The 17,004-nt window shown below is 30.4% G+C and overlaps 2 protein-coding genes across 2 annotated transcripts in view; both read left to right on the plus strand.

Moving 5' to 3' along the window:
* The first annotated feature begins 9,124 nt into the window (after positions 1-9,124).
* LOC129975415 (spidroin-2-like) lies at positions 9,125-12,693 on the plus strand. The gene is made up of 2 exons (XM_056088478.1): positions 9,125-9,875; positions 11,762-12,693. Exons 1-2 carry the CDS (start codon positions 9,152-9,154, stop codon positions 12,691-12,693), a joined length of 1,656 nt encoding a protein of 551 aa, XP_055944453.1. The 5' UTR covers positions 9,125-9,151.
* Positions 12,694-12,907: 214 nt separating this feature from the next.
* The window catches only part of LOC129975416 (uncharacterized PE-PGRS family protein PE_PGRS54-like), a 35,741-nt gene continuing 31,644 nt past the window's right edge, over positions 12,908-17,004 (plus strand). The window contains exons 1-2 of the mRNA XM_056088479.1: positions 12,908-12,944; positions 14,456-15,229. Coding sequence (XP_055944454.1) covers positions 12,908-12,944; positions 14,456-15,229 — 811 coding nt within the window. The remainder of the gene's footprint in view (positions 12,945-14,455; positions 15,230-17,004) is intronic.

Raw genomic sequence — 17,004 nt, forward strand, 5'->3', positions numbered from 1 at the left:
TGCCAATCAATTCTACTAATCTTTTCTGAATGAAGAAAGTTTATTTACTCTTTTAATCAGAATCAAAGAAGCGATAAACAAAATTCCAACTATGCAACAACGACTGACCATATCGAAGCTTTGACTACATCGTATTTCCTCATAGAATAAAAATTCACTTGAAAATCTAGCAAGAGCTGTAACGAAAAGTATTCAATTAATTAGAATTTTGAAATGGTAGGTATCGTCTAAAGAAGTTCATACCAATCGAATTTTCTTTTCTGAATGGAGAAAGTTTATTAACAATGTCAATCAGAATCGAAGACTTTTTCTAAACAAAATTCCAATTACGCATGACAACGGAAGGATTGACACGTCGAAGATTTGACTACATCGAATTTTCACACGTGGTAAAAATTCACTTGAAAATCCAACAAGAATTGAAACGAAAAGTATTTAATTAATTAAAATTTGGAAAAATCATTATACCTTATTGAATTCCTCCTTGCATTGAAAGTCGTAAGAATGCTTACTCAGTTTTAAAAACTTTTATGAATTATGAAACAGGAATAAGATGCTCAAAATATCAGGTGATATAGTATGTCTTGATGAGAAATACCATATTCTACCTCGATGGTTAGAAGAGTGTTTACTTAAATTAAGAAACTATTATGAACAGTCAAAAAGCAGATCCGATGTTATAATTTTGAACATGAGGTGGTAAATGCTTTGAAAATAACTTTTCATGTTTGAAAAAAGTGTTTTTCCAACATAAAAATTGTTTTGACATTATTCTCCGTAATTCTTTTAGGGAATTTTTATAGCATAAATGCCGAGCCGTATAATATATTAAGCGAAATACACAAACAATTTATTTGAAAAAAAAATTAAACTTCTTAATAGATTTCATTCGAATTTTTTCACAAGTATTATGAAAAATAAGGAAGAGAATAGTCAGTGCGCCATCTCAATTAAATAATTTTTTATTAATACAAAAATGTGTTTGCATACATAAGAAAAATTATCGGTAGCGGTACCATTCCTGTTCAATGAAAATATGTAAGATATTTTAAATCATTCCATTTATTTTTCTCCGAGTCGCTATTCGAAATGTTGAATTAAATTTTGCATCATTCTTTAAAGATAATTAAAGCCTTAAGGGGGGAAGTACCTTTTGTAAATTTTTAAAAATCGTTTGACACCATTTATAAATATTTTGAGAAACTACAAGATTTTAAAAATATTAGGTACATTCAATATTCTCATTTTGAAATTTAAATGACTAATATCTTAAAAATTGATTTTAAAATGTTTTTTGACTTTTATTTCTTAAATAAATCAAGGAGGGAAATGCTTTAAAAATCCTAATTTGCATTAAGTATGATTTACGGTTTTAAAAAAACGTTGTTTTACCGACTGGGAATACAAAATCTTAAAAGAGAAAAAAAAAATTCTTCACAAAACAATAAATTTAACCACAGATCAATTTTTAAAAACATGATGCAGGATTTTCACAAATTCATTTTTGAAAATAAATAATTTTTAATGAAAATACAAAATTTTATTTCAGAAAAATCAATTTAGAATACAAAAAAAAAAAAAAAAAAGGTTTACATTATGATAATGATAATTATGAGTCCATATTAGAAGTGGATTTGCTTACGATGTATTCGTTGTAATATGAGAATATTTTATCGAATCTTTTTTCTTACACATCAAAGTAAATGCCCTTCATTTTTACAAACTGGCTGGTTATTAATTATTTTTTACATTCCCTCTCAATCAAATATTTTTTCGAAATTTTGAAAAATACTGTGAAAAAATTACAGAAAATGTCACAGATTAATAGATAAAATCACACAAACACATATTTAAAATTGGAAACAAAGTTCAGAATTTTCTCAGAAAACGATTATTAAGTGTTAGATATAAAATATAAGTAATTTAGTTAAAATTTAAGTTAAACATATTCAATCAATTCTGATTCTTTCTTATAATCTAAAGCCAAAAGAACTTGTAGAATCTTAACCTTTGCACAACTTTTTACCTATTGGCCAAAATGGGTGGTGGGGTTCAGATTTATTATAAGAAAGTACCTTTCTCAGGAAGAGATGGAATTCCTTTAAGAGATCATCATTATTATGACCAAATTAACATAACAGATGAAAGCAATAGGAATTTACGTCATCTGCTTAAATTCCGACTTAATCCAAGCATCGAATGTTAACAGAGCATTTGAAATCTTAATTTAATAATACATCGTTTGCACTGACAGAACATAAAATGAATTATATATGCACCATTAAAAATTTCCATCATTTGCTTAAATTCCGAATTGATGCAGGCAATTAAATGCTGAAAGAGCATTTAAAATCTTAATTTAATAAAGCATCGTATATATCGATAGAACATAAAAATGAACTATATATGTACCATTCATAATTTCCATCATTTACTTGACTTCAGAATTGATGAAGCAATTAAATGCTGAAAGAGCATTTAAAATCTTAATTTAATAAAGCATCGTATATATCGACAGAACATAAAAATGAACTATATATGTACCATTCATAATTTCCATCATTTACTTGACTTCAGAATTGATGAAGCAATTAAATGCTGAAAGAGCATTTAAAATCTTAATTTAATAAAGCATCGTATATATCGATAGAACATAAAAATGAACTATATATGTACCATTCATAATTTCCATCATTTACTTGACTTCAGAATTGATGAAGCAATTAAATGCTGAAAGAGCATTTAAAATCTTAATTTAATAAAGCATCGTATATATCGATAGAACATAAAAATGAACTATATATGTACCATTAATAATTTCCATTAAATTAGCAAAAACTGATAAATGTTTTACAGTAAATTTGATTTTAATTAAAATCATATTATATTCGTTAATAAAATAAAATGAGAAATTCTATAATAATACAAGAAAGTAAATTGCCTTGAGGAGTTTTCCCCATAAATAATTTGGAAACAAAATTTAGAATAGGAAATTATTGATTTTTCACTTATAAATATAACCAAAAGAAAAAAATTAGCCGAAACGGGAAAAATTTATTTAAAGTTAATTTTTATGAGATTTTCCTTTTCAACTCTTATTTTTTACAAATATTGAATATTCTACCAGAAATCATTGTTGCTTCGTAAATTTTCACTGTTATCCGAGATTTTAATTAACCGTCACAATTCTCATGAAATTTTAGAAATGAAACGTGTTTTTCTTATAAAATACAGTCTTAATAAGAAGATGCAAAACCCAAAGGCAGCGTTGCCATAATTAATGCATTATACAGTAGAATAAGCTATATGTCTATCTACTATTAAAATGGACGAATTAAAGAAAGTGCTTAGTTTTAAAACGTTTTCAGTGATATTTTCTAAAAGAAAACGGTCTTCACTTATCACGTGTAAAATCTTTGAGAAGGCTCAAAAGGCAAATAAAAAATGATTTCACCTGACACATCTTCGTCATTTCGTCTTTCGTCTGTGTAAGCAAGTTGTTTTCGTCCCTAAGTGAAAAATCAACAAGTCACACTTATTTTAAGAAAATGTTTGCTTGCTAACCTGTTACATTTCAAATTTCGTGCTCACAAAGTTTTTCCACAAAGATTCATATGAGCTACATTAGCATTTTTTGATCAAAACAAGATGACCTAAACAAGGTTAAGATATGGCAAATGGTAACATGTTATTTGCTTTTACATTTGCTAGCTCAAAATAGGAACTTCCATTTTTGGTTATTTCCAAAGGACAACGTGCCACTTCAAGCAAATTTCGGTAGCTGCGAAGATTCTAGAAAGTTCTCTCACGCATGGGAAGAAACTGTAGAATACTGAGTTGACTGCACGAAGACTTTCTTGCGCCAGGTGTTTCAAAAGCACCCGCCGATTGCTTCAGAAAAACAACTTATTGAATATTAACTAAGTGTGACTAAATCAAAGTTTAACTATTTAATAGCAATTAACCGTAAGCACTGACTCGAAATTAAAATTACAAGGCAGCACAAAAGTGAAATTTAAATAAGTGTGTATTAATAATGGGAAAAACAAATATATAATTAAATAGAGTACCGAATTATAATGATATACTTTTCGGAACATGGAAAAAGGAAAAAGTAAAGAAATTTCAAAACTAAACAATTGAGAATATGCATTAACAATTTTTAATATAACTATAATTAAACGATTGCTGTAAAATAATCGTTTAATATAATAGTTACAAAATGTAAGTATTTAAAGATGCAAAGTAAAATAACAATTATCATAGAATTTAAAAAGTCAGTTTAATGAATGTTAATATATATATATATATATATATATATATATATATCCTAAACTAAATGGTAATGTGCTATTAGCATACTATGTATTCACAGAAGAGTAAAAAAGGATAGGAAAAACTTTCAAGTTTTATAATCTCAAAAGGCAATTTCGCCAACACACCATTCTAGTTGGTAAGTTTTAGACACACCAACACAAACATTAGAGTGAAGTCTAGAGTGATATGATATATATATGTATTGATATCTCTAAATCTAAATTAAACCCTAATTGATTTCCTAATTTTTATCATTTTGATTTCCTAATTTTACTCATATTAACTTAATTCTAAAATGTTCTCTTATTTCTTGATCCAATTTCACTTTTTTTTATTTAATTAATGCTACACGAGCTCTAAAATTGTTGAAGACAATTTCCCACACTTCGAGTGAAGGGATAAAAATCTGACAGCCTAAACAAATTCTTTTAAAATATGCCTATTTTTCCTGAAAATTTGAAAAATTATATATATATATATATATATATATAAATTTTCAAAGAATTTTAATGTTTTCTTAAATGTATAAAAAAACATTTGCCTTTTTCATAACCTCGAAATTTAGCGAAAATGAGGCACAATATTATTGTTAAAAGAATTTGCAGAACGCAAAGCTACTACCTTAACAAATACTGACGATGCTTCTCAACAGAGGGATTAATTTCCCATGTTCTTATCATCTCTATTATGTCACTGGAAGGTTGTTGCTTTGTTGCGTCTATTATTTTTTTTTTCTCTCCTGACCAAATTTCTTCGACAACTTCATGTTGCAACACAGAATGCAGCTCCATAAGCTCTTCGGTAGCTCTGGTTACGTTCACACACCAGCTCATCGATGTTGTTAACGTCCATCTATATCCCTCTATAGCGTTCCAACGGGCTATGGCCTTTACCCATATGGTCGCATATATACCCACTGACCCATTCTTAGACCATCCCCTCCCTGTGGACGTCGCTCCGGAGCTTCCCGGAAATTGTTGGTAAACTGAACAAACATCAAAGAACCCAGGAAAACTACACGAGAGAGCAAAGTGTGGCTGAAGGGGAAAAATGAAGAAGGGGCCTCAAAAGAAGGGGCCTTAAATGAGAAAATCTTATGCCAAGGCTCCACAAACATTTGCACAAATTCATTGTATTCAAGTTCGACAATGCTATCTGGAAAAATATTCCTTCATATAAATAATAGGGTTCTCTTCAAACAAGTGCTGAACAGATACTGATACAAGCCCTTGCAGTCTGTGGTATCTAGGTGTCTCCTCGTCACTCGTTCTGCAAAACATCGCTAGTTAAACCAGTCACTTCGATGCATTTTTGTTTTGCTCGATATGAGGGGTACTGATCATCATTGTTTGAGTGCATAAAATATGAAAGAGTTAATAGTTTTCTTTCAAAAACTCGGATGAAGAAGGCCGTTGCAAGAATAAAACAAAACAAAACAACGGAGACAAATAAATAAAGGATAAAAATAAAGATTTTGATAAGCTCAAAAAGAAAGCTACGTCATCTATCCTAGTCTGCCCAGATTCCGAACCTCAAATCTTTTAGTTCTAAAAGTTAATGACTTAGCTTTATGCAAAGGATTCAACTTTAGTTTACAAGATTTTAAAAGACATTGATTGAGCAGAAAATTTGAAAGGTTATTATTTCTAATGTATCGCTAAAATAATGATTGCACTAATTTTCCTTCAACAGTTTCATTTCCTTTAATTCATAGTCTATAAATGGAATTAGGAGAGATATAAGAAAATATTTTCAATATATAACGAATTCTATATAAATTTCTGCTTCGATTGATTACGTAATTGAAGGGAATTTAAAATTCGGAACGAAAATTAGATAAATACGTCTCTTCTTGTCAGAAAATGCGAAAGGAGGTGTATTGAGATTAATTATATTTTTCATCCTGGGTTTGATTAAAAAATTTTCTCTTACATCTCAGGAAATGAATTAAAAAAAATATGCATAGAATGTTTCTAGCAATATCATCAGTGTAATTATGGTATCTAAAAAAGAAAATAATCAGTTGTGATGTTATTAGCTAAAATGAAAAAAAAAAGTTATCCACAATTTTAACTTTTGTGATAATGTCATGTATCTAATTTTGCCAGAAAGACATAATATTAATTTAATGATATTTTTTATCATTAATAAACTTTAAAAGTTTTTACTAATTCTTTAATTTATTTTTAAAAAAAATTTCATCATATCTGTGTTTCTTTTTGAAGAAATTTCAGTTCCATTTTGGTGCGAACTTCGCAATTTCGAAACTTGTTCCGATATCAGAATTGAAACCGAAGCAGGGCTGAAACAAAACGAGGTCTACTGTTTGGTTGAATTTTTAAATATTCAATTTAAAAGATTTTATAATTTTTCATACAACCAAAAGTTTTTATTAGAAAATTGAAACTTAATATCTTCTTAATGGCATTTCATTGATTAAGCTTCCAAAAATTATGGCATTCTTCTTTCAATCATGTGTTTCTAAACTGGTTCATTAACAGCATTCTGAGCCTTATAGAAATGATATCTCCTTTAATAATAATAAAAAGACTAATCTTACCAATAAGTGCCTCTAGACATAACAATAATTTCATTCTTTTAAGGATTATTGATTAAGTGAGTGATTTAAAAAAAATTATGAACTTTCGAGATCTATGAATCTTAAGTATCAATTAATTTTTCAAAATTCAAAAACCTGCTAAAGGACTTTATGCAAAACGTCATAATAATTTCCTTAAAAATAATAATTTATAAAAACTTCGCAATAATTTATATATATATATATATATATATATATATATATATATATATATATATATATATATATATATATATATATATATATATATATATATATGTGTGTGTGTGTGTGTGTGTGTGTGTGTGTGCGTGTGTGTGTGTGTGTGTGTGCGTGTTGATTTTTTTAAAAAAAATATTTGAAATGAAAATATTTCATAAACTTATGAAATTCATGAAAATATCTTAGGTATCGATTAATTTTTGATTATTCCAAAACCTGCTAAAGATCTTTATGCAAAACGTCTTAAAGATTTCATTAAAAATTAAAATCTATAAAAATTTTGCAATAATTTTAAAATTGAATAAAAATATATATAAAAAATGCAAAAAAGAACCTCTTTAACTAAAAAAATATTTAAAATGAAAGCATTTTATAAACTTATGAGATTTCTGAAAATATCTTAGGTATCAATTAATTTTTTTAATATTCTGAAACCTGCTAAAAAAGTTTTAATGATTTCATTAAAATATATTCAATTCAATATACATTCAATTATAAATCATAAACATTTCGCAATTTTTTTTAATTTATTAACGAAACAATAAAAAATGCAAAAAATATCTGTTAAATTAAAAAAAAAAATTAATAAACTTATAATATCTATGAAAATATCTTAGGTATCAATTAATTTTTCATTTTTCCAAAACCTGTTAAAGACCTTTATGCAAAACGCCTTAATTATTTCATTAAAATAAATAATTTATAAAAATTTGGCAATAACTTTTAAATTTATTTAAAAAAACATATAAGAAAATGCAAAAAATATGTTAATTTTTTAAAAATATTTGAAAAGAAAATATATTATAAACTTATGAGATCTATGAAAATATCTCAGGTATCAATTAATTTTTCAATATTACAAACGCTGCAAAAGAACTTTATGCAAAACGTCTTGATGATTTCTGTAAAAATCATAATTTTAAAAAATTTACAATAATTTTTAAATTTATAAAAGAACCTATAAAAGATTCGAAAATATATATTAAATTTAAAAAAAAAGGTATTTGAAATGAAAACTTTTATAAATTTTATGAAATTTATAAAAATGTATTCGGTATCAATAAATTTTTCAATTTATCAAAACCTTCTTAAGTATTTTATGCAAAACGTCTTAACAATTTCATTCAAAATAATAATTTATAAAAATTCCTCAATAATTTTTAAAGTTATTAAAGAAACATATAAGAAGATGCAAAAAAAAAGTCTCTTAAATTTTTAAAAATATTTGAAATGCAAATATTTAATAAACTTATGAATCTATGAAAATATCTTAGGTATCAATTAATTTTTATATTCCAAAACACTGCAAAAGTACTTTATACGAAACAGCAAAATGATTTCAATAAAAACAATAAATTAGCATAACTACTAAATAATTTTAAAATTTATTGAAGAAACATTTAAAATTTAATAGAAAGAAATACCTGCTAAATTTTAAAAATATTTGAAAGGAAATTTTACAGAAAATTTTTTATTAGAATAAAATAAAATTGCTTTGAATACGCTTACATTAAAAAAAAAAAAAAACATATGCAATGGCAAAAATCGGGCATTTAAAATATATAAATCGCCAATTAACAAGGATGAGACCGATGTTTTTAAAAGTTTATTTAAAACATATTTTTTAAAATTCTGAAGTATATATTTGAGTTTTCTTTATCAAAAATCACTTTTTTCACAACTGTCACTCCAAATTTAAATGTCATTTAAAAAATATAAAAGAAAGATGCTGATAATTAAAAAAACTTGTTAGAATCGAAATAATGTTAAAACTCTTATGACGATAAAAAAAAATGAATATTAATCGTTACCTCCACGAGCAGAAGTTTAAAATCACGCAAACAGGTGACATTCGCACGTCACGAGAAACCTTGTGATCATTCGAGAATATTCTACGGACCCAAAATAGAGTTAAAAATAATGAAATAGGTTACGAATGTTGAAATAGCTGACACTGATGCACGCAAATATATGATATAAAAGGGACAGAAAATTGTTGCAAAGACATTCGGACGAGTTCCATTCTCAAAGAAAATGAATTGGTCTATTCGTCTTGCGCTTTTAGGTTTCGTGGTGCTCAGCACCCAAACCGTCTTTGCTGTTGGACAAGCTGCAACACCATGGGAGAACTCGCAACTGGCAGAGGACTTCATCAACAGTTTTCTGAGATTCATTGCACAAAGTGGCGCTTTCTCCCCAAACCAACTGGATGACATGTCTTCCATTGGAGACACCTTGAAGACTGCAATTGAAAAAATGGCCCAAAGCCGAAAAAGTTCTAAATCGAAGCTTCAGGCATTAAACATGGCGTTTGCTTCTTCCATGGCTGAGATTGCTGTAGCAGAGCAAGGAGGTCTAAGTTTAGAAGCAAAAACTAATGCCATCGCAAATGCCCTCGCTTCAGCCTTTTTGGAAACAACTGGCTTTGTAAACCAACAGTTTGTCAGCGAAATCAAAAGCCTAATTTATATGATTGCTCAGGCATCATCAAATGAAATTTCAGGTTCAGCTGCAGCTGCCGGAGGAGGTTCTGGAGGAGGAGGAGGCTCTGGCCAAGGAGGTTATGGACAAGGAGCATCTGCATCTGCTAGTGCCGCCGCTGCATACGGCTCGGCTCCACAAGGTGCAGGAGGGCCAGCCCCACAAGGACCATCCCAACAAGGACCAGTAAGCCAAGGACCATATGGACCTGGCGCAGCAGCTGCAGCAGCAGCTGCTGGAGGATATGGACCAGGAGCTGGACAACAAGGACAGCAAGGTGATTTACATTTTTTATTTATATTATTTTTTTAAAATTATCTAATACGATAGATATATTAGAATTGTTCAGCAGTCCGTTTTACTGACTAGATCAAGGCCTTAAAAACTTTGAATTTCTCTCTCTACATAATATGAATAATATGATTAAACCTTGACTCACAACAGATACATTAACGTCCATATGCAAATTGGATACCTGGATGTGCCATGAAGATACCATAGAATTATTCACTCTGAAAGCTAGACACGACAACCAGCCCATCCAGTCCTTTAGCTCTACTTTCGATTATATAACCAGAATCTTTGAAGATTACTTACAACATTGTTTTAAATCAACAATTATTTTCAATGAATAGTTCATTTGCATTTACACAAATTAATCCAAATGCCCACTTCATCATTAAACAGATTTTAATATTTATTATTTATTATGAGCCTAAAAATAATGACAGCTCTGATTATTCATTGAAAATTTACTAACTTTTCATACAGTTCTTCTGCATGGAATAAGAGAAGAAATAATTAAGACTTATAACTAAGAGATTACATTAATTTTTGACTAAAATAGTCTAAATTTCGAAAGAAATTTAGAAGTCAGAAGAGATTTACCGAAATGAATGTCTCCGTATAAGAAAAATAGTAGGAAGAAAAGGTGTTTTTCATTCAATATTTGAATAAAAGATTTCCTCTCGCTTCACAAAAAAATTATTAATAAGTTCAAGGCAGTATTTTTTTAAACTAAGAAAGGAAATGTAGCAGAATTTATCTTTAATGCATAGCCGAAATAAAATAAATAATAATAATTTTCATATATAAAATATAATAATATAAAATATTTTTCGGGAAGATCTTTTGTGTGAAAACTTTTATTGGTAAACTCATTATTATCTGCACAATGAAAGCTTCTAATTTATTCGTTTAAGACATAATGTAATTTTTGCAAATATATATAGAATCTAAATTTAAATAATGTTAACATTCAGGTATTGAATAAAATAAAACAATTATTAGCACGATATTTAGATCTCAAATCTTATGTAAGAAAGCATAAAAAATATGTTAGAAAATAAAAATTATAAAAGAAAGAATAACCTTAGATATTTTACTTCGAAATTTTTTATAAAATACACTTGCGTTTTAATTATTTAATAATTAAAAAGTATTATTAAAACTAAAGAAAAAAAATCAGAATTTTATTTATTGCCGTTGGTTTATATATTCAATTTTGCGTAATATTGTTATCAAATTGTTATATTCTCTGAAATTTCAACAAACATATATAAATTCTACAAGTAGAAAAGAATTGTCTACTGAAAAAAATCAGTGCCCTTTTTCAGCTTTTGTAAGCTTTCATACATTGCTGCAACAGAATTTATTAAAAACCTATTTGTCTCATAAAACAACTTATTCTCTAATATTAAAATTAAAAAAATATATTTCCACTTAAAATGCTTAAATTGGAAGAATTAAGCACAGTTTTCAATAACATTCGATGTGAAGAGCTGACATTTCTGATTAAAATTCTTTTTCAAAAAATATTTTTAAACTGATAAAGTACGAACATACTGAGACTTACAAAAATTCTCTTGATTTAAAAATGGGAAAAAATCCATCAAAAAAATACTTTAACTAAAAAGAGTATTTTTAAAGAATCTAAATTTTATCAAACGTAACGAATGGATTAATCAATAATAATAACTAAGCAGGACGAAAATATTCTGATGGTCAAATACGTGGTCAACTATACAATTTATATTTAAATCACTACAGAACTGAAATAATAATTTATATTCCGAAAGGCCTTTATAAAATATTATATGATTTTCATTTTCCTTAATTTCGTTAAAAGAGATAATTGAAAATTGATCTCAAAATTTTTTAAAGGTCCAGGAGGAGCAAGACAACAAGGTCCAGTAGGTCAAGGACCCTACGGACCAGGAGCAGCCGCCGCCGCAGCAGCAGTAGGAGGATATGGACCAGGAGCAGGACAACAAGGACCTGGAAGTGGTGGACAACAAGGACCTGGTGGTCAAGGACCTTATGGGCCAAGTGCAGCCGCCGCAGCAGCAGCCGCTGGACCAGGAGCTGGACGACAAGGACCTGGAAGTCAAGGACCAGGAAGTGGTGGACAACAAGGACCTGGTGGTCAAGGACCTTATGGACCAAGTGCAGCCGCCGCAGCAGCAGCCGCTGGAGGCTATGGACCTGGAGCTGGACAACAAGGACCTGGAAGTCAAGGACCAGGAAGTGGTGGACAACAAGGACCTGGAAGTCAAGGACCAGGAAGTGGTGGACAACAAGGACCTGGTGGTCAAGGACCTTATGGACCAAGTGCAGCCGCCGCAGCAGCAGCCGCTGGAGGCTATGGACCTGGAGCTGGACAACAAGGACCTGGAAGTCAAGGACCAGGAAGTGGTGGACAACAAGGACCTGGTGGACAAGGACCATACGGACCAGGAGCAGCCGCCGCCGCAGCAGCAGTAGGAGGATATGGACCAGGAGCAGGACAACAGGGACCTGGAAGTCAAGGACCAGGAAGTGGTGGACAACAAGGACCAGGTGGTCAAGGACCTTATGGACCAAGTGCAGCCGCCGCAGCAGCAGCCGCTGGAGGCTATGGACCTGGAGCTGGACAACAAGGACCTGGAAGTCAAGGACCAGGAAGTGGTGGACAACAAGGACCTGGTGGTCAAGGACCTTATGGACCAAGTGCAGCCGCCGCCGCAGCAGCAGCTGGAGGATATGGACCTGGAGCTGGACAACAAGGACCAGGAAGTGGCGGACAACAAGGTGATTTATATTTCCGTGTATACTGACCCGTTTGGAAATAGTGGGAAGTTTATTTTCGTTCTTACCATCTAAAGAAACTCTCACCCTAAACGTTCATTAACCCTACACGTTTATTAACTTTCCAAGTAGTTTCAGTCGACGTCAAAATTGACACTCTCAGGGCAGATAATTGAAGTGTAGACGTTCGAGTACGAAGTTCAACAATTTTTAAGTCAAAAGTTAAGCACCATTAAACTAAACATGAATTCAAATATTAAAACAAAATCGGACAAAGAGCGTTAGTTTCTACATTTATTAATAACTGCTAAATTTTTTAGACATTAATAAATGTGCGTTTTCCATGTGAATAAAAAAGGTCAAAGCAGGAATTTCGTCTAATCCAGTTTCTACAAACAGAACCAGAAAAGTCAAAGGTAAATGAGTTTAAATTAAAATAACAATCATATTTCAATGTTATACAAAGGTTCTAAATGGCAACGCAATTTTGAATTTACATTTGAATTATATTAATGAATGAATAGATGTTAGGGTATTAAGATGACTGCGAATAAAAATAATATTTTACAGTGAAATCGAAATAATATTTCCTACTTATTCTAAAAGAAAATGAAATGAAGAAATAATTGTGGAAACTTTACATGGAGCTGTAAAATTCAATTAATAAAACAAAATTAAAAAGGTCCCAAATAGCGAACGGTATGAAGATACTTATTAGTAGTTTTCGATTTCGCTCATTTGTTTTATTATTATGTCAGGAATGCAATGCTAATAAAATTTGAATATATAGATATATATTACTATATAAATGAAATTTCTGTAATTCATACAATTTTTGACCAAAATATATAATTTACTAAGATTACATTTCCAAATACTCGTTCGTATTTTATACGATATGGACGGAACTAAGTTTTAAGGAAACATATTTACCGTATAATATAAAATTTTTAATTCTGAAGAAGATATCTTGTATTTCATGTATCGATATTAAATTCGGAGAAAATATCTTTGAAATTGAAATAACCTTCAAATGATATATAGTCCCTTTGGTTCTGATGGATTCTTAATTATCGTTTTGTTAAAATAATTAGGATACCAATATTATTTCCGGGATTATTATTTATAATATATACCTCTTCACCGAATGCTCTTTAAGAAAGGTATTTGAATGAAAACTTATCTTAAGGAGGATATCTTAATTAAGTCATTCGTTTTTATTCATAACTTGACTGATAAACACTCCATATATATTAACAGGATATTTCTACATAAAATGTTCTAGAAAATGCATTATAACATGCAAATTATGCATAATTATAAGATCTCTATGAAATTATTCCAGATGAATCCAAAGTGTCACACACATAAATAGCAGAAATCGTGTATGTTCATTTTTCCTTTATTTCGAATAATATGCATTTTTCATTTTAAAAACGAAAAGAAAACCAAGGTTAAATTTTCCTAATTATTCTACAGATAGTGATTTCCGTATAATGCTTAATGAAGGATTTGAACATGGAAAATTGGACAAAGGTTTTTCATATAAAGTACCGAAAAAAATCCAACGTACATTGAGGCGTTTTCTATTGTGAAAGAAAGAAATGCTTCCATATTCGATTCCATACTCAAATATGCTATTAACTAGAAAAATTATATGAAATTATCAATCTGAATTATTAATTCTAATTTCTAAAAATAGTGAATAATAGCTTTTAAATAATATGCGCTTCTTTTATTGCATCAGTTTTAAAATAGAGAATTAAAAATCTATCTCAAAATTTGATAAAGGTCCAGGAGGCCAAGGACCATACGGATCTGGACAGCAAGGGCCAGGAGGTGCCGGCCAACAAGGTCCTGGCGGTCAAGGACCATACGGACCAGGTGCAGCAGCCGCCGCAGCAGCAGCCGCTGGAGGATATGGACCAGGAGCTGGACAACAAGGCCCAGGTGGAGCCGGACAACAAGGACCATACGGACCCGGAGCAGGACAACAAGGACCTGGAAGTCAAGGACCAGGAAGTGGTGGACAACAAGGACCAGGTGGTCAAGGACCTTATGGACCAAGTGCAGCCGCCGCAGTAGCAGCCGCTGGAGGCTATGGACCTGGAGCTGGACAACAAGGACCTGGAAGTCAAGGATCAGGAAGTGGTGGACAACAAGGACCTGGAAGTCAAGGACCAGGAAGTGGTGGACAACAAGGACCTGGTGGTCAAGGACCTTATGGACCAAGTGCAGCCGCCGCAGCAGCAGCCGCTGGAGGCTATGGACCTGGAGCTGGACAACAAGGACCTGGAAGTCAAGGACCAGGAAGTGGTGGACAACAAGGACCTGGTGGTCAAGGACCTTATGGACCAAGTGCAGCCGCCGCAGCAGCAGCCGCTGGAGGCTATGGACCTGGAGCTGGACAACAAGGACCTGGAAGTCAAGGACCAGGAAGTGGTGGACAACAAGGACCTGGTGGTCAAGGACCTTATGGACCAAGTGCAGCCGCCGCCGCAGCAGCAGCTGGAGGATATGGACCTGGAGCTGGACAACAAGGACCAGGAAGTGGCGGACAACAAGGTGATTTATATTTCCGTGTATACTGACCCGTTTGGAAATAGTGGGAAGTTTATTTTCGTTCTTACCATCTAAAGAAACTCTCACCCTAAACGTTCATTAACCCTACACGTTTATTAACTTTCCAAGTAGTTTCAGTCGACGTCAAAATTGACACTCTCAGGGCAGATAATTGAAGTGTAGACGTTCAAGTACGAAGTTCAACAATTTTTAAGTCAAAAGTTAAGCACCATTAAACTAAACATGAATTCAAATATTAAAACAAAATCGGACAAAGAGCATTAGTTTCTACATTTATTAATAACTGCTAAATTTTTTAGACATTAATAAATGTGCGTTTTCCATGTGAATAAAAAAGGTCAAAGAGGGAATTTCGTCTAATCCAGTTTCTACAAACAGAACCAGAAAAGTCAAAGGTAAATGAGTTTAAATTAAAATAACAATCATATTTCAATGTTATACAAAGGTTCTAAATTGCAACGCAATTTTGAATTTACATTTGAATTATATTAATGAATGAATAGATGTTAGGGTATTAAGATGACTGCGAATAAAAATAATATTTTACAGTGAAATCGAAATAATATTTCCTACTTATTCTAAAAGAAAATGAAATGAAGAAATAATTGTGGAAACTTTACATGGAGCTGTAAAATTCAATTAATAAAACAAAATTAAAAAGGTCCCAAATAGCGAACGGTATGAAGATACTTATTAGTAGTTTTCGATTTCGCTCATTTGTTTTATTATTATGTCAGGAATGCAATGCTAATAAAATTTGAATATATAGATATATATTACTATTTAAATGAAATTTCTGTAATTCATACAATTTTTGACCAAAATATATAATTTTCTAAGATTACATTTCCAAATACTCGTTCGTATTTTATACGATATGGACGGAACTAAGTTTTAAGGAAACATATTTACCGTATAATATAAAATTTTTAATTCTGAAGAAGATATCTTGTATTTCATGTATCGATATTAAATTCGGAGAAAATATCTTTGAAATTGAAATAACCTTCAAATGATATATAGTCCCTTTGGTTCTGATGGATTCTTAATTATCGTTTTGTTAAAATAATTAGGATACCAATATTTTTTCCGGGATTATTATTTATAATATATATCTCTTCACCGAATACTCTTTAAGAAAGGTATTTGAATGAAAACTTATCTTAAGGAGGATATCTTAATTAAGTCATTCGTTTTTATTCATAACTTGACTGATAAACACTCCCTATATATTAACAGGATATTTCTACATAAAATGTTCTAGAAAATGCATTATAACATGCAAATTATGCATAATTATAAGATCTCTATGAAATTATTCCAGATGAATCCAAAGTGTCACACACATAAATAGCAGAAATCGTGTATGTTCATTTTTCCTTTATTTCGAATAATATGCATTTTTCATTTTAAAAACGAAAAGAAAACAAAGGTTAAATTTTCCTAATTATTCTACAGATAGTGATTTCCGTATAATGCTTAATGAAGGATTTGAACATGGAAAATTGGACAAGGTTTTTCATATAAAGTACCGAAAAAAATCCAACGTACATTGAGGCGTTTTCTATTGTGAAAGAAAGAAATGCTTCCATATTCGATTCCATACTCAAATATGCTATTAACTAGAAAAATTATATGAAATTATCAATCTGAATTATTAATTCTAATTTCTAAAAATAGTGAATAATAGCTTTTAAATAATATGCGCTTCTTTTATTGCATCAGTTTTAAAATAGAGAATTAAAAATCTATCTCAA

The sequence above is a fragment of the Argiope bruennichi genome, chromosome 7, assembly GCF_947563725.1.
Source record: "Argiope bruennichi chromosome 7, qqArgBrue1.1, whole genome shotgun sequence".
NCBI classification, from domain to species: Eukaryota; Metazoa; Arthropoda; class Arachnida; order Araneae; family Araneidae; genus Argiope; species Argiope bruennichi.